This window comes from Sceloporus undulatus, chromosome 6 (genome assembly GCF_019175285.1).
Source record: "Sceloporus undulatus isolate JIND9_A2432 ecotype Alabama chromosome 6, SceUnd_v1.1, whole genome shotgun sequence".
Classification (NCBI taxonomy): Eukaryota; Metazoa; Chordata; class Lepidosauria; order Squamata; family Phrynosomatidae; genus Sceloporus; species Sceloporus undulatus.
This window is the reverse complement of record NC_056527.1, coordinates 71315206-71333636: the sequence shown is the minus strand read 5'-3', so window position 1 is coordinate 71333636 and position 18431 is coordinate 71315206. Positions and strand designations below refer to the sequence as shown.

The 18431-nt window shown below is 40.2% G+C and overlaps 1 protein-coding gene across 11 annotated transcripts in view; it reads right to left on the bottom strand.

Moving 5' to 3' along the window:
* COBL (cordon-bleu WH2 repeat protein) overlaps positions 1-18431 on the bottom strand; it is a 194520-nt gene that overhangs the window by 136289 nt on the left and 39800 nt on the right. For all 11 annotated transcript variants that reach the window (XM_042471813.1, XM_042471816.1, XM_042471822.1 and 8 more), the window contains 2 exons: positions 13352-13562; positions 429-657 (listed from right to left, as the gene is read on the bottom strand). In XM_042471813.1, the coding sequence (XP_042327747.1) occupies positions 429-657; positions 13352-13562 (440 nt within the window). The remainder of the gene's footprint in view (positions 1-428; positions 658-13351; positions 13563-18431) is intronic.

The window sequence follows — 18431 nt, the reverse complement described above, 5'->3', positions numbered from 1 at the left end:
AAAAATGTATACATTCCCTCATGCCTCTCCTCATAGCTATGCACTTCTGTCAGCACTAACTTCAAATAATGGCCCGTTACAGATGGGCCTTTGCTCCGCCCTCAGTACGTACTAGGGATTGGCTCAGTAGGCAGCATCCAATCCGGCCTCACCCTAGTAAGTACTGGGGACGTAAAAAATGGTGGCGCCCTATACACATGGCCACCGCCATTTAGATGTGACGGATGCTTAGCGTCCGCACGTCACAGCATGGTTGTGACACCGCAAGTGCGCCATTGCTGTCTTGTGGCATCACAACTGCACTGCAAAAAGAACCCGCTTTTTGTGGGTTCTTTTTGCTGCACGGGGAAGCCGCGCCATTTGTCCGATGCGGCTCTCTCGCGCAGCAAACACGGGCGCTGGCTAGGGGTATGTTATTTTTTACTTACCTCTTTTCCTGTCCCACGCATAGAGCTCCTTTATCCCCAGTTCATTCAATGACTGTGTAAGTTCCAATTCCTCTCCAGTGAAGGTGTCCCTCAAGAGGACAAGGTGTTCCTGACTGAAGTCACACTTTTCACAAATGGCTGGGATTATGCAGTAGAGAGGTACCTCAGGACTCACTCGAACTACTGCCTTTTGTGTCTTGAGATAATTTACTACCAACCTCACAGTTTTCTAAGGAAACAAAAAATGAAACAGGTCAGCTACAGCACCGCAACAGTTTTGAAACAGTGGAATCAAGGCAAACTATTCATTCTGGGGTGGAGGTGGGGAGATAGTTATTACATTAATATATTCCATATGGGCCATCTCATTTCTGATAACTGCCAACCTTTACTCAAGAGTATACTCATAGGTAATCATCAGCACATTGAAATCACATATGAACTGATTTCTCGTAAAACCATGCCACCTGGAGCATGCCCAATCTCTTCAGATCTCTATCACTTATGACATATTTATATACACATTATTGAAGACATTAAAATCAGCACCAAGTAGAAGGATAATATTTTACTATCAGATTAAGAGATGTCAAGAAATGTTTGCTGCTGTTGGTACTGTTGTTATTGTATGTCTCCAGGTCACTTTTTACTCCACCCTCATAGGGTTTTCTTTGCATCATAGGGTTTTTTTGGCAAGTTTCTTAAGAGGGGCTTGCCATTGCCATCTTCTGAGGATGTGTGACTTGCCCAAGTTTACGCAGTGGGTTTTTTGAACCTGATCTCCAGAGCCGTAGTCCAATCATTACATCAGTCTACTATCAAATTAACTATGAATGAGCGACGTCTGTCTATTCAGTCATCAACTGAGTTGATGAACTCTTGCAAACTCAGAAGTGTAGCTTCCTTTATTGTGTGAAATCAGTGCAGTCTTCTTTTCCGCCTTCCATTTTACCAAACATCATTGTTTTTTTCTAATGAATCACATTGTCTCATGATATGTTCAAAGTACAACAGCCTCAGTTTATCATCTTTGTTTCTAGTAGGAATTCAGGTTTGATTTTCTCTAAGAACTATTCATTTATATCTTTAATAGTTCATGGTATCTGTAGAACTCTACTCCAGCACCACAAGTATTTGCTACAGTATTTTCTGCAGATTATATGGTGCCTTTAATTGTTGATGTTCCTTCCTCTGGTTTTCAAGATTCCGTCTCCTGTGTTTATTCCTGCTTCCTGTACAATATGTTTTGTGTAAAAATTTAACAAATACAGGAATAAAATGAAGCCTTGTCTGACTTCCTTGTCAACTGAAAACCTTCCTGTTTCTTCATAATCTATACATGCTTGATCTTCATGGATAGAGTCTTGATGTTAAGATAGAGGTGTAAATTTTATAGTCTGTATTAAGGATATTGGATGATAATTGCCCACAGTTGTTTTTTCTTTTCCTTCTTATGGTTACATCATTATGTCTGCTAATTTCTTTTTTCTAATTAAACACTTTATTATTAAAACAATCCATTACAAAAATTAACACACACACTATTACAATCATTCCTTACCCATGAAATCCCCATCAGGATAAACATAAGAGTGTAATAATATAATAATAATATAGTTTATTTATATTTTCCCGCCTCTCCCAATGGATTGAGACGAGATTACAGTTCACTAAAATAATAATAATAATAATAATAATAATAATAATAATAATAATAATAATAATAATATAGATTTATTTCTAGCCCACCCAATCACGGAGAATCCGGGCGGGTTACAACAATAAAACACATCAAGTCACAGTAAGATTAGGAAAAATTAAAAAATCAAAATCAAAATCAAACCCTAAACCAACCCCCCCATACCCAACATTAAAACAGAATTGAACAATGATGATATAGCATTAAAAATATTAAAAACATTCAATTAAAAAATAGACATAAAAATAGGCGGGGAAGAATAGGCAAATGAGGGGGCAAATATCTCTATATCTGGGGAGGGTAACTAAGTAACTAAGGCCTGCCGGAAGAGATCCGTCTTAAGTGCTTTCTTAAAAGCTGTCAGAGTGGGAATGTGACGGATCTCCATAGACACTCCATAGTTTTGGAGCAGTATTAGAAAAGGCCTTCTGGGAAACTGATGTTAGCCTAGATTTTTTTGGCTGTAGTAGATTTCTTCCAGAGTGTGCAGAACAGACAATAGGGAACAAGGCATTCCCTCAAGTATTCTGGGCCCAAGCATGTAGGACTTTAAAGGTAATCACCAACACCTTGTACTTTGCCCGGAAGCTAATAGGCAGCCAGTGCAGGGACTTCAAGACCGGTGTTATATGGTCATTCCTAGAAGTTCCCGTGATCAAACTGGCTGCCATATTTTGTACCAAATGAAGTTTCCGAACTTGGCACAAGGGTAGCCCCAAGTAGAGCGTGTTACAGAAGTCCAATTGAGAGGTTGGACATAAAAACACATAAAAACACATCAATAAAATAAAATACAATTAATTAAAACTACCTCATCAGGTAGAAACACGATAGAGTTATACAATGGTCAGAAAGATGGGGAATATCTCTTACACAAGGTCAGGTGGATAGGTTCGCCGGAAGAAATCCATCTCAAGTGCCCTTTTAAAATGCCTCCAAGGAGGCAATAAGATGGATCTTCTCCAGAAGACCATTCCACAATTTCAGAGCAGCTACAGTAAACGCTCTTTGGGAAGTCGATGTGAGCCTAGTTGGTGTTCTAATACATTATTCCCAGTTATTCTGTAAGTGCAGGGCGGATTGTGTAGGGAGAGGCGTTCCCGCAAGTAACTCGGGCCTAAGCCATGTAAGGCTTTATAGGTAATAACCAACACCTTGTATTGCGCCCAGAAGCTGATTGGTAGCCAGTGAAGAGATTTTAGAACAGGTGTAATATGGTCAAACCTGGACAAACCAATGACCAATCTGGCTGCCGTATTTTGAACCAATTGAAGCTTCTAAACTTGGTACAAGGGTAGCCCCATGTAGAGCGCATTACAGAAATCAAGGCAAGAGATTACCAGTGCATGTACCACTGCTTCCAGGTCCTTTCGGTCCAGGTAGGGGTGCAGTTGGTGTATCAACCGAAGCTGGTACCAAGCACTCCTGGCCACTGCATCTACTTGAGATGTCAATTGTAGCGACGAATCCAAGAGTACTCCCAAACTGCAAACTTCGTCCTTTAGGGGAAGCGTGACCCTGTTCAGGACTGGTTGACAAATCTCCTTCCCCAGACTTGGGGTACCTATCACAAGTACCTCTGTTTTCTCTGGATTCAGTTTGAGTTTGTTTCCCCTCATCAAGCCCATTACCGACCTGAGGCAGGCATCCAGAGGAGAGATGCCATCTTTAGTCACTGCAACAGTCGGAGACATAGAGAAATAAATTTGGGTGTCATCAGCATACTGCCCCATGACTCCGGATGATCTCACCCAGCGGCTTCATGTAAATGTTGAATCGCATGGGGGACAGATTGGCGCCCTGAGGGACACTAGACGTCAACTATCTTTTAGAAGAGCAGCTGTCCCCCAGCATCACCATCTGGAATCTGCCTGAGAAATAGGAACAGAGCCACTGGAGCGCAGTTCCTCCAATTCCTAACTTCCTCAGGCGTGTAGAAGTAATAAATTAACACTTAGATAAGACCAACCTCTGCTTCATATTTACCTAATTTTAAGCATAATCTTCCTCTTCCTCTTCTTCTATCTCCTACCTACAAATTCTCTATCCTTCTTAAGCCTCCAACTTTAAACCTTCCCAGGTCTCTCTTCTTACTTCCTACTTCCTTCCATACCTTCTTCTACACCTCCAATTCTTATCTTCCTTATGTCCTCTCTTAACCTTCCTTATTACCCTTCCACATACCTTCTCATATTTACTCATACCCAGACCCTCCACACCTACCAAACCCTCCTGTTCCTTTATTCCTTCCTAAGTCAACTCTCTCAGTCTTCTCTAAGTCTCTAAATCCACCAACAGTAGTAAAAGGTACCTTTCTCTTTTTTGCACCTCCAACAAGTATAATTATTTGTTTTGTATATTTTCGCAAAACATAGATAAAACGTTTTATTAAAAAATTCTCTTTAAGTTTTGGAAGACTATATAATTATATCCATTTTTCCAAACCTCTTCCCATTGGGATATTTAAATAGTGTGGCCAGTGTTTCTTGCCCATTTTATCATCTGCTCTTTAATGACTTCATCCTCTGTATCATATTTTAGGAGAACCTCATATAATTTTCCAATTAGTTTGTTTTTCCCTTTGGCTAGTATTTTCCCCAATACTGATTTTTCTTCAATTCAAAACCATATATTTTTGTATCCATTTTGTATCTTTCTAAAATTTATCTGTGTGTGAACCAATTAATATCCCATCCTTCTGGGACTGGATGGCCCTTGTGGTCTCTTCTAACTCTATTATTCTATGATTCTATGATTGTTTGTTTAATTTATCTCTTGTTTTCAACTCACTATTCCTATTTCTCATTTCCAAAATGTCCTTGTAATTATACCACTTTGTAACTTTAATCATTTCTTTTCTGTAAAAGGCTTCATAAGGGAATACCTACCATCCCATTTTTGATAATATTCTTCTTTTATACCTATTCCACACTCTAATTTTCCTATACAACATTTTCCTATACAATGATTTGCATTTTTTAGATTTTGCTCATCTTTCTCGTAGACCAAATATGCGTGCCAGCCAAAATTTGCACCATCTCCCTCCAATTCCAGCAGTTCTTCATTTGACAATGTGACCCATTCTTTTGATCATAATAAGCAGCATGCTTCAAAATATAACCTTAAATTTGGGAGTTTTAGTCCGCCCCTCTCATGGGAATCCAGCAATATTTTTAATTTGATCCTCGGTTTCCTGCCTCTCCAAATAAATTGAGAAATATCTCTATGCCATTCTTTAAATACTATGTCAGAGGTTATAATGGGAATCATCTGAAATAGGAAGAGTATCCTCAGCCGAGGATACTGTTTATTTCTAAGATTCTGGTATACCTTCTTTCTGAATGGCATTAAATATATCTTTAAGGGAGTTTCTAAGTTCCTCCTCAATTTTTTTACAGTATTCCATCATGAACCCATCAGGTCCCAGGGATTTGCCCAATTTCAAATTATGAATTGCTATTGAGATCTCTACACTGGTAAAATCTTGATAGGGTTTTTTATTGTCTTCTGAGAAATAGTTTCTTTCCTTCTTATCACAGAAATATGCAAGAAGTTCTTCTTAGTTTGTTGAATTTGTTTCTTTTTTTAAAATGTTTGTGTAAAATTGGGAAAATTTCTTTTTAATTGTTTCTTATATAATTATTATCTCTCGCCATCTATTTTTTCAATGGATTTCTTCTCTCTTTCTTTCTTAAATCTATTAGCCAACCATTTAAATTTATTTTATTAATTTATTAATTTAGTATTTTTTTTCTATTTTATAAGTAAAGTTAGAGTTTATTTGTTTTTGTAGAAGAGTAAGTTGGTTGTTTAATTTTTTTATCAGATTGATTTTTTTTCTTATCTTTTCTTCTGTTTCTTTTTTTCTTCTATCTCTCTACTTTTCCCTTGTAGTTTTTTTCTGTACCTTTTTTAATGAGCAGCCCCCACATTACTGCTTTGTGTGTGTCCCATATTGTTTTCATTTGTGGGCCTTGGAAGAAGAACGTAATGTTTTTTGGGACAATTCATCATTTGTTAGAAGCTTTGCATTCATTTTCCATTTATATTGCTTTGTGCCATGTTCTACTACCAATAGAATTGGATTCTGACCAGAATCAATTTTGGGCAGAACTGATATTTCTCTTATTCTTGACATTAAAGTTGCAGAATTATGAACATGTCAATATGGGAAAAGGAATCATGTTGTTTTGAATGAAATGTATATCCTTTGGGGTTATTATATAAGGTTGTTGATGTGAGACTTGGGATTGCAATGACCAAAAATCCACGACAAACTTCAGGTAGATCAGAAAGTTTATTATAAGAACTAAGTAGAAACATTCCTGGTCACGTCTTTGTTGAATCTGAGGAACTCCAAATAAAGACAGAACCTTACAATTCCCCAGACCCCTCCCTTTGAGTTGGTTCCCTTCGGTTCAGCCTTTGATGTAGAATTTCTCCCTTTGTTCTGAAGGGGAAAAGGAGGGGGGGTTTGGCCATTTGGTTCCTAGAGATCTAAGGCTGTATACATCTTTTGTATCAGTTTCCCAGCAACCCCTCATAAAACTGCCTAACTGCCATGCAATACGTGACCATCCGGCCCATTCCTCATGGTGGCAGCCCCCCTATTCTCAAAGTGACTATCTATATCTCTATTTCCTCTTTCTATATGCGCATCTATATCTTCCCTATTTGTGGGTGAGAACCTATTCCCTGACCCCCACTCTGAGGTGGCCCCCCTCGTCCCTCTGCAACAACACTGCCCCCATCAGACGCGTCCATCTGCACTATGAAAGGCTGTTCGAGGTCGGGGTGCTTCAGGATTGGCTCTGAGCTAAACAACTGCTTCAAAGCCTCAAACGCCTTTGTGCACTCCTGGGTCCAATGAATCTTTGTGGAGGGCTTGGGTTTTTCAGTTCCAGGGAGACTCTGCCCTCGCCTCTTTCTCCCTTCCCTGGTGGAGGTTTTCAACAGATTAGTAATAGGCAGAGCCACTTGAGCAAAATCAGGGATAAATTGTCTATAAAAATTTGCAAATCCCAGGAACCTCTGCACCTGCTTGCACGTTTTGGGCTCAAGCCAATTCAGCACATCTTGGACCTTGTGTGGGTCCATGTGCAGCCCCTGGGCTGACACCCTGTATCCCAGGAAGTCAAGTTTATCTGTGTGGAAGTGGCATTTGGACAGTTTTACGTACAGTTTGTGGTCCAGCAGCCTCTTCAACACTTTTCTGACAAGTTGCACATGGCTATTCAGATCCTGAGAATATATCAAAATGTCATCTAGGTACACCAACACTCCTTCAAAGAGCAGATCATGCAGAACTTCATGTATCAGCTTCATAAAGCAAAAAGGACCTCCCGAAAGACCAAATGGAAGCACCAAATATTCAAACGTCCCCAAAGGACAATGGAATGCCGTTTTGTACTCATCCCCTTCCTTGATTCTTACTCGAAAGTAAGCATCCCGCAAATCCAATTTAGTGAAGATTTTCCCTGTGGACAGCCAGCTCAGCATATCCTTCATCAGGGGCAGCGGGTACTTGCTGCAGGTGCTTATGGCATTCAAATTTTTATAGTCTGTTACCAGTCTCAGGGCCCCATCCTTCTTTTCCCTGAAAAATACTGGAGCCCCGAAAGGCGAGCTGGAGGCACGAATAAACCCCCTGGCAAGGTTTTTCCCAATAAATTCCTTGAGCGTGCTCATTTCCCGGGGTGTCATGGGATACATCTTTGGTTTGGGTGGGGCAACCCCTGGGTTCAGTTCTATAGCACAGTCTGTGTCCCTGTGGGGGGCAGCGCATCACATTTCTTTTCTTCAAAAACCTCCCCCAAATCTCAGAATACCTCCAGGAATCCTAATGGAGGTTGGAGCCCCCTCATTTTCACGGTCAGGGCTCGGTTAATCTCTGCAGACAAGTGTCCTTTCAGCCTCAGATGCTGCTTGCATCCTGGGTCGTTGAAAGTCAGCAGCTTATTCTTTTAGCATTCCTGACTACAGGATCATCCCCAGTATTTCTCAAATCAACTCTCTCAAAGTCTAGAATGTGCGTCTGACTAAGTTTGGCTTCTCATTTCTACTGTATAACAAACTCCAGAACATGGTCACTCCCACCTAAGGATCCCACCACTTGCACCCCATTTACCAGGTCATCCCTGTTTGTTAGAGTCACATCTAAAATAGCTGACCCCCTTGTTGTCTCTTCCACCTTTTGGACAATGAAATTGTCTTCCAGGAATGTGAGGAAATTGCTAGATCTTGAGCATTTGGTTGAGCATGAATTCCAGCAAATATCAGGATAGTTGAAATCACCCATCACTAATACATCTCTCCTTTCTGAGTGTGTGGTCATCTGTTCTAGAAAGGCATCATCCAATTCCTCCATCTGACTTGGGGGTCTGTAGTAGACTCCCACAATAACATCCCTGTTGTTTCCCTCCCCTTTAAATTTTATCCAGATGCTCTCTACCTGGCTTTCAGTGATGCCTATTATATTATATTTGCTTTGTTGTGCTAGGAGTTCAAATTCATCTTGCTTATTTTCCATGCTCTGTGCATTAGTATAGAGACAATTAAAACCATGGTCCCCCCTACTTGTTGCCTGTGCGAGTTTTGTTTTGTATTGTTTTGTTTTTTGCCTCTCAGTGTTGGGTCCTTGCACTGTTTGCATTTTCCATCTATGACAGTCTGACTATTTTATCCAGCGCTTTTGCACTGTCTCCTTCCCCCACATAACCCAGTTTAAAGTCCTCCTGAACAAAAACATTTCTGCCAAATGGTGTGAGATGCAATCCATCCCTTGCTAGATTTCCCCCCTCATGGAACTGCAGCCCATGATCTAAAAATCCAAATAGTTCTTGGAAGCACCATTTGCAGATCCAGTTATTCACCTCTGCTATTTTCTTCTGCCTTCCTGGACCATGTCTTTCAACTGGGAGAAGAGATGAGATGACAACCTGTGCATCCAGCCCTTTCAGATTCCTACCAAAAGCCTAATAATCTCTTATGATATTATGAAGGCTGTAAGCCTTACAGTATTATTGGTTCCCACATGGACCAGAAGAAAGGGTCTTGTCAGCCTCTCTGTCACATCACGGATCCCTGTCTCAGGGAGACAACACACCTCCTGAGACATCTTGTCAGGCCCACAAACCACTGCTTCAGTACCCCTCAGCAAGGAGTCCCCCACCACCACCACATGCCTCCTCCAAGGCTTAGCAGCAACTATTAACTGTGGTGGTATTCACAGGCTCCCCTGTTCTGTCCCTGAAGCCCATCCCTAATCATCCCTGATAATAGAGAAAGATTCAAATCGATTCTGTAGCTGCAAGCTCACAGAATGATCCCTGGTTTCCCTACTTCTTTATGTGACATTCCTCCAACCATCCATTTCCATTGTATTTGAAGTGACCTCCTCCTTCCCAGAATCTTCCTCCACGTGTTTTCTGTCCAAGACCATCCAGTCAGTTCTGTTCTAGAAAACTTCTTACTCCCTAAGATACTTGGGCTTCCAGCTGCTACCAACTTGCACTTGGTGCAGCTGAAGTTCCCCACATTCATAAGCAAGAAGACAAACATCCCATAAGTATTGCAGGTGACTGAAGCAAGTCCCTCAGTCTCCATACTGAGAAGTCCTAAGGAGGCACTGAAACAAAACTGTGGGCTTCCCCTGCTAAATACCAGCATAAAGAACCCCTGTTGGCTTAGCATTTGTCCTCAAGCTCTGCTAATGAGCTCAATCAACTGGGCCTATATTTATCTAGAGAATTATCTAGAGAGCTCCTTGCTACTAGCTCCTTTCAGCAAAAGTCCCCACAAGCCCCTTAAGGAAAAAAGTGAAAAGAAAAAGTGAAAAATTAAAGGAGAACCCCTCCAATGCTGTTTACAGGTCTCCTTCTCCTCTGTACTCCAAAATCTCCTTGACTATATAAAAAAATAAAAATAAAAATTCATGCACTGTTTGGTCACACAACCAAGATGGACACAGAGAACCAGCCTTCCCTTTTGCAAGGAATGGTCTAGAAATCCTCTGCCAGCTGTTATATAGAATTAGGCTTCTAAGATTGGTCCCTGCATCCTGGTGTGTGGGTTGTTGCCTGTCTATATGCACATTTGTATTTTAGCTGGTTTTATATATATTTAATGAACCAGTTGACGAGAACAAAAGAGAAGCTTGTACTTGTCCTCTGTTCTTCCCCACTAGTTAGGTGAGTGCATACATAAACACATGCATACAGACACGTATACATATACAAGTACACATAAACACATCCAGGATTGGAGGGGGGAGCAGGGAGGCCCAGAATAACTGAAGTGGGATACTTTGACTCTTCTTTCTTTCTCTCTCCTCCTCTCTCTCTCACACATACACTGAGACTGTGCTTCCATTAATGGATTACTGCTTCCAACCCAGGAAACCCAAATGGGAATCTGCTTTTGCACAGGCATTAACCAGCAATGCTGGTTGCTTCAGGAGATAGAGCAGCGATTCCCAAATTTTGGTCCTCCAGGTTTTTTGGACTTCAGCTCCCAGAAGCCCCGGCCAGCTTGGCCAACAATTAGGAGTTCTGAAGTCCAAAACCTGTAGAGAACTAACGTTTAAGAACCACTGAGGTAGAGGAAGGTGCTTTAAGTGCCCCTCACTGGAATTGCTGCTTCCATACTATCATTAGCACTGCGGAGGCAGCAACCCTTACTGGGGTTGGCCCAACAGACAGAGAGTTGGACTATATGTAACCTGCAGGTTGTGCATATTTGCTTATGCCCCTTTATAGGCAGTCCACCAACTATGTCAGGGTTGAGGTAATGCCTCTAACATTCCCTTCGCAATGTTTCCAACATGATCAGAACTTCTAAAAGGTTCAGCTAAATATAAGAATAGGGTTGCTGCCTGTCTATATGCACATTTGTATTTTAGCTGATTTTACTTAGATGTACTAATATATATGTAAGTTTGTTCTTACTGGTTAATACTAATATATTTTCCTCCTCTGTGTCTGGTACTGTGTCTGGTATTTAGACAGACTAGATACTGATGTTCTACCTATTGTCTCTTCAACTGGTTCTAAAACATCACTAACTACATCTATTTTCCCAGCTCAGGAAAAAGACTTTTATTCCAGTCCCTGCTCCTAAAAGTGAACCCCTCTACATGAACAGCTTTTCTCTCTTCATTACTTTGTTACCCACTCAGACTCTCCATCTGCTTAAGTCTATCTCTAGCTCAATACCATCCTCTGCTGTTTTGATTAGAATTCAATTTTCCTCATTCATACCTGCTGTTACCCCAAAGATCCCCCCATGAAGGGTCCCTCCATTCAATATAAACTTGATATTAAAGGGGGTGTCCCAATGTGGATGAAGCTGCTTGACCATATTGTATAAGGAGTTCCTGTAGGTTTGGCATGAATGTGCTTATCCTGTAACCCAGAGGACTCTGCCAACAAGTGAAATATGCATAAGCCCCTCAACTATGGGAACAATTGAGCATGCAATATCTATGTTTTCATGTAGACAGAGCTCAAAGTATCTCCCTTCAGGAGAGATATACCTTTGTTATGAGACATCTGCATTGATGGCCGAGTGATTCTCAATCTCCTTGCCCATTCTCTCACCTGGAAAATCCATTCAAGTCTCAAAATAGCCCCAGGATACATTTTGCCCTATATATGTGCCTACTTGGGCAATACCTGTTTGGACTCAGTTGAGTTCAGCCAGCCACTCTGTTTTTCCCTTGATGCTTCAGCATGTGCAGGCCAGGCCAGCTCCTAGGATGCATGCTGAGCCAGGCTCATTAACCATGTTTCCCCAATTGGACCCCCATGTCTGAGCCTGGTAAAATATTGCTGTCTGCTAAACTCTCTAAACTGCTATCAGTTACCACCTTTATATTGTTAGTTCTGGATGAGTGTGCTTGTGTGACTGGTGATTCTTTTGCTTCAACAATAAAAACCATTTGGAACATGCATTCTGGATTTGTTTGTAGGAACCATTACACATAGATTTAACCCCAGCTTTTCAGTTACCCAATGCCCTCTCACAGCTTTCATTTGAGCTAACTCAAATTCCTTTATTTGTATATTATGGGTATGCTCTCGCAGTATTTTGAGTAATATTGCAACCCAAAAATATCCTTTCCACTTGTTTTAACAGTTTTTCACTTGAAACAGCATACTATTTGTTATTGTTGTTAACTGCCTTTGAATTGACCCTAGCTCATGGCAACCCTGTGGATGAGACATCTTCAAGACCCTCTTGTTGCCCACTGCTCTGCTTACGTCCTGCAAATTCAGGCCCATGGCCTCCCTAATTGAGTCTCTTCATCTGGCATGTCATCTTCCTCTCTTTCAACTACCTTCTACCTTTCCTAGAATTATCATCTTTTCAAATGAGCCATGCTTTCTTATAATGTGGCCAAAGTATGACAGCCTCTATTTGATCATCTTGGCTTCTTGGGAGATTTCAGGCTTCACCTGTTCAAGGTTCCATTACATTCCATTCCTTTTTTTGTTGTCGTGGTATTCTCAGCACTCTCAAATGAGTGGATTTTCTTCTTATCCACTTTTTTTCACAGCTCTCATATCCATACATGGTGATTGGGAATACAATGGCTTAGATGATTCTAATTTTAGTGTTCAGTTGTATATCTTTACTCTTTAGGAGTATGTGGTGTTATTTCCTTTGACCTGAACTCATGAAGTGTAGAACACAAGCAAAGTTGTAACTATGTCTGTTGAAAATATGTACAAACAACAACGCTGTGTTGCATAACTGTCTGAACCAAGGTGCTGACAGTTATCTCGGGGCTTTGGGGCAAACATCACTTGAATTTACTAGCAGAAGGAGAGGAGGAAAAGCAATGTGTTGAGAAAATGGATGCCACACAGTTCCATATTAAATTCTATGAATTGTCCATCTCCATTAAACCACTATGTTTTAGTGCTCTATAGATTGGCACTTAATGATCAGTGGTATGCCACAAAATAAGCAGGTACCATAAACAGCCCCTGCCACCACATCATATACCATAGGGTCAGAGTTCACACTAGCTGTCCGACAGGATAAAATTGACACCATAGTGATAAATCCACAATACTAAAACCTTTTTTAAAAAGACAAGAGCTAATGATGTCACAATCACTTAATATAATATAGATGGAGAAAGAATTATCCTCATCATTCCTTGACAGATTTTGGCATGCAACATATAATTACATATGATTACATAGCAGATATTTCTGACCTCAGGAATCTTAGATGGTGGCTGCTTGGTCTTTTCCTCTGGAATCTTCTCCTTCAAAACTATCTTCTGTACATCCAGTATCCCTATCATAGTATTTGGTTTGTAATTCAAAGGGTGTTGGGTCCCCCAAGATTGCAGCTCAAGAATGTGGTGGGCTGGATTCAAGTGGTGTCGGCTGCACAGGTCAACTAACAGGTCCATCACAGCTTTACTGTAAGAAAGTTATTCAGAAACCAGTTAATGACAACAAACATTTATCCGTGCTGTAGCTAATATTTACCAACTTCAAATGTACAAACTCTTTTAATAACAGAAGTCTCCAGAAAACATTTAGAAAAGTAACCATAGAAATTATTATCCATCCTAGTTAATTGAAGATGTTACACTAGGACCTGATGTCTATATGGTAGAAGCCAGAAACTGTCCTTTAAGAAATGTTTCATCAGTTTTGAAGGGGATAGTTCCTTTTTCATACATTAATGAAAAAGGAACATACTGCTTTGAAAATGTTTTTTATAATAATAATAATAATTTGTTTTATTTATATACCGCTATTCCAAAGATCATAGCGGTGAACAGCAAGTAAGCTAATTAGCAAGTAAGCTAATTTGCCCCCAACAGTCTGGGTACTCATTTTAGCAACCTCGGAAGGATGCAAGCCTGAGTCAAGCTTGGGCCCTTTTGCTGGTCTTGAACTCGCAACCTTGTGGTCTTGAGTGAGTGGCTGCAGTACAGGCATTTAACCACTGCGCCACCAGGGCTCCTATCACACTTTCACTCAACTGTACTGATTGGAAACACACCCCACCCAGGGTGTTATAAGCCTCACTTCATGTCCAGCACCATAGTAGTCAATGCCATGAAGGGGCCTGAAACTTCTCCTCTCTCCCACTTCCACCAGCTATTCCAAAGCCGGGTCACTCTGTGGCTATTGGCTTACTTATTTTTTTATTTTGCAAACTTTGGTTTTTGCCTGTCAATGAAAAGGTGCACTGTAGTAACAGGAAGGCAGCAAGACTGACACAACATCATCTGATAATTACCAGCCAAAGACACTTTTATTCTGTTAAAAAACCTTGTGTAGTCCTTAGTCTAAAGATTACAATTGTCTTATTTGCCCAAGGGGACAATTTGTACCAGGACTGAGCAACGTGACATTTGTTTTCTCCTGGAAGTCTCACCAGCATTCACTGCAACTGTGACCATTATATCTTTCTGGGCTACTTTTCAGGGATTGGGAGAAAGCCTATTTACCTGGCTCCAATGGTTCTTAGAGAACATATCCTAGTAAATAATACTGAAGACAACCATTTTGTTCCTAAGACTTTGGGGTATCATAAATCTCCATCCTGCTTCTTGTGCTTCTATTTATTATTCTCTATATTTAATTTTTAATATACCAAATGAGAAAGATGGGTTAACACATAGCAAACAATGTAAACATAAAAATGCTGTAATTGATTCCTCTATAAGAAAGAAAAATCAGTCTAAATTAGAGTAGGCCATGCAGATACCCAAATATTATCTTAAAATTTCTGTCAAATTCAGCTGTGTGCTTGAAAATAGAAAAGCATTAAAGTTTTCTGTTCTCCTGTAATTGCTGGTGGACACTACTCTTTCCAATGTTAGAGGATAAGCAGTTTTGCTACCATTAGAGCACTTAGAAAAGTGCATGAACAGTGACAGGATAGCTTCAAAGCAAATCTACACATAGACAATTCTGAACAAAATTAGGGACAACTCTACATCATATAGTTTAATGTTACCAAATCAATTCCTCAATGCCAGCACTTAGTAGCTACAGCCATGAAGAGGCGTGCCTAAATAAAAAATATATTTTATTTTATTTATTTATATTCCATCTTTCTCCTGAGATGGGATTCAAGGCAGCATAAACTATTTTTTAAAGGATTGTGCAAAAATATTAGTTTACGCAAGTTATAAAAAAAGAATTAAATGACAATATTATGTTTTAACTGATTCAAAAGAGTTTAATAATTTCAAACATATTTAAAACATAATTTACAGTAAAAAGTTAAAATACAGTAGACTGGAGGAGAGCAAACGTTGTCCCCATCTTCAAAAGGGGGGGTGGGGTGGGGGGAGGATCCAAACAATTATCGTCCAGTTAGTCTGACATCAATACCAGGAAAGATTCTAGAGCAGATCATTAAACAGAGTCTGTGAACATCTAGAAGGCAATTCCATAATTACAAAAAGTCAACACGGGTTTCAGAGAAACAAGTCATGCCAGACAAATCTGATCTCTTTCTTTGATAAAAATTACCAGCTTGGTAGATGAAGGGAATGCTGTGGATATAGTATATCTTGATTTCAGCAGGACCTTTGACAAAGTTCCCCATGACATTCTTGAAAACAAGCTTGTAGAATCTGGGCTAGATAAGGTAACTGTTACTTGGATTTGTAATTGGTTGACTGGCTGAACCCAAAGGGTTCTCAAAAATGGCTCCCTTCCATCCTGGAGAGAAGTGACCAGTGGGGTCCTGCAGGGCTCTGTCCTAGGTCCAGTGCTATTCAACATCTTCATCAATGACTTGGATGACAGAATTGGGGGCATACCTATCAAATTTGCAGATGACTCCAAATTAGGAGGAATAGCTAATACTCCAGAGGACTGGATCAAAATTCAAAACAACCTGAAGAGACTAGAAATCTGGACCAAAGCTAACAAAATGAAATTCAACACAGAGAAATGTAAGGTTTAGGGCGGGAAATGAAATGCACAGATATAGGATGGGGGATACCTGGCTGAATGTGAAAAGGATCTTGGAGTCCAAGTAGACCACAAGTTGAACATGAGTCAACAGTGTGATGCAGCAGCTAAAAAGGCCAATGCAATTTTAGGTTGCATCAATAAAAGAATAGTGTCTAGATCAAGAGAAGTAATAGTGCCACTATATTCTGCTTTGGTCAGGCCCCACCTGGAATATTGTGTCCAGTTCCAGGCACCACAATTCAAAAAGGACATTGAGAAACTGGAGCATGTCCAAAGGAGGGATACTAAAATGGTGAAGAGTCTGAAAACCATGTCCTATGAGGAATGACTTAGAAAGCTGGGGATGTTTAGGCTGGAGAAAAGAAGGTTAAGAGGTGATATGATAGCCCTGTTTAAATATTTGAAAGGATGTTATATTGAGGAGGGAGCAAACTTGTTTTCTGCTGCTCCAGATAACAGGACACGGAACAATGGATGCAAGCTACAGGAAAAGAGATTCCACCTCAACATTATGAGGAACCTCTTGACAGTAAGGGCTGTTCGACAGTGGAACACACTCCCTTGGAGTGTGGTGGAGTGTCCTTCTTTGGAGGTCTTTAAGTAGAGGCTGGATGGCCATCTGTCGGGTATGCTTTGACTGAGATTTCCTGCATGGCAGGTGGTTGGACTGGATGGCCCTTGTGGTCTCTTCCAACTCTACGATTCTATGAATCTATGGTCAACATCTGCTGGAGAATCTACAAATGCTTAGAGAAGTATTTTCTGTTATAATCTCTAGGTCCTCCAGCATAGCACTATGGTCAACCTCTGACAGAATTGTGCTGGTGGGCCTAGAGATTCCTTGAGAGAAATATTAATCAAATCCACAAAAGTCAAAGCTGCAGAATGATCTATGATTTCCCTTTCTGGATCTTTTTACAACTTTGAAAGAATGTACAGTGGACCCTTGTTATATACTGGGGTTTGGTTCCAAGATCCCCCATGGATAACAAAATCAATGGATGATCAAGTCCCATTAAATATAATGAAATAGCCAAATGGTGTCCCTTATTAAAAAAATGGAAAATCAAGGTTTCATATTTGAAATTTATACTTTTTTTTAACATTTTCAAACTGTGGATGCTTGAATCCATGTATAAAAAATTGTGTATAAGAAGGTCCAACTGTATTATTGGGTGGAAATACTCTTTGCTCATTCCCAAGGTCTGTTATTTGTATTGTTTATGAGTTTGTTATTTGATAAAACTTAATAAAAAAATTAAAAAGTCAAAGCTGCTAACTGTAATTATAATTAAAAGACCAGTCTAAATAAAAAGATTATCTGAGAGCAGAAAAGGAGCATGGAGGGAGCCAAACAGGCCTCCCATAGAAGCGAGTTCCACAGACTGGAAGCAGCCACTGAGAAGGCTCTCACCTGAGTCCTCACCGAATATGTCTGAGAAGGCGGTGAGACCAAGAGAAAGTTCTTCCTGTCAAATTTTGAAACTAAAGCTGGCTTGCATAAGAAGAGGTAGAATCACAAAATCATACAGCTGGGCCATCAAATCCAACAACCTGTTCAATGCAGGATCTCCAACTAAAGCAGCCCCAGCTGGAAAAACAAGATAAGCCAGACTAATCTGATCTCTTTTTTTTATATACAAGCTTGGTAGATGAGGAGACTGCTGTTGATGTAGTGTGTCTTAATTTCAGAGAAGGTTAAGATGTGACATGATAGCCATCTGTCGGGGATGTTTTGATTGTAAGTTCCTGCATGGCAGGGGGTTGGACTGGATGGCCCTTGTGGTCTCTTCCAGTTCTATGATTCTATGATTTAAAGTGCAGTCTAGCAAAAAACAAACAAACCTGCATTAGCACTTATTGGTGGACTGAGGGGTAGAATGAAGAGAGGGAGCAAAAGGAGAGTGAGGAAGGGCAGCTCTCTGTGGTGTTTGGCACCAACTCATCTGTTCCTGCACTTGTCTTGATTACAGGAGGGCTTCATGGTGGATTTTTGCTATTGCTAGCAGGCAGTGGCGGCAGTGTGTTCTTCATTAATATTTGTGGGGTTGGCTGTCCCTCAGTAGGTGAGGAATTGACTTTTTGGCTATTGCTTTGCTGATAGTTGATGACAGTGTCCACTAGTCTTGCTGATAAGCCTCAAATTGAGATAGAAAAGAAGGAAAATCCACCACTCTCTAAACCAGTGGACATTTTATAGTCTTATCCTTGTCAGCACTATTGGCGTGCTGGAAGAAGGGTAAGATATAAATATTTTAAATAAAATAAATGCAGCTCAGTGCTATGTATGTACTTATTATTATTATTATTATTATTATTATTATTATTATTATTATTATTATT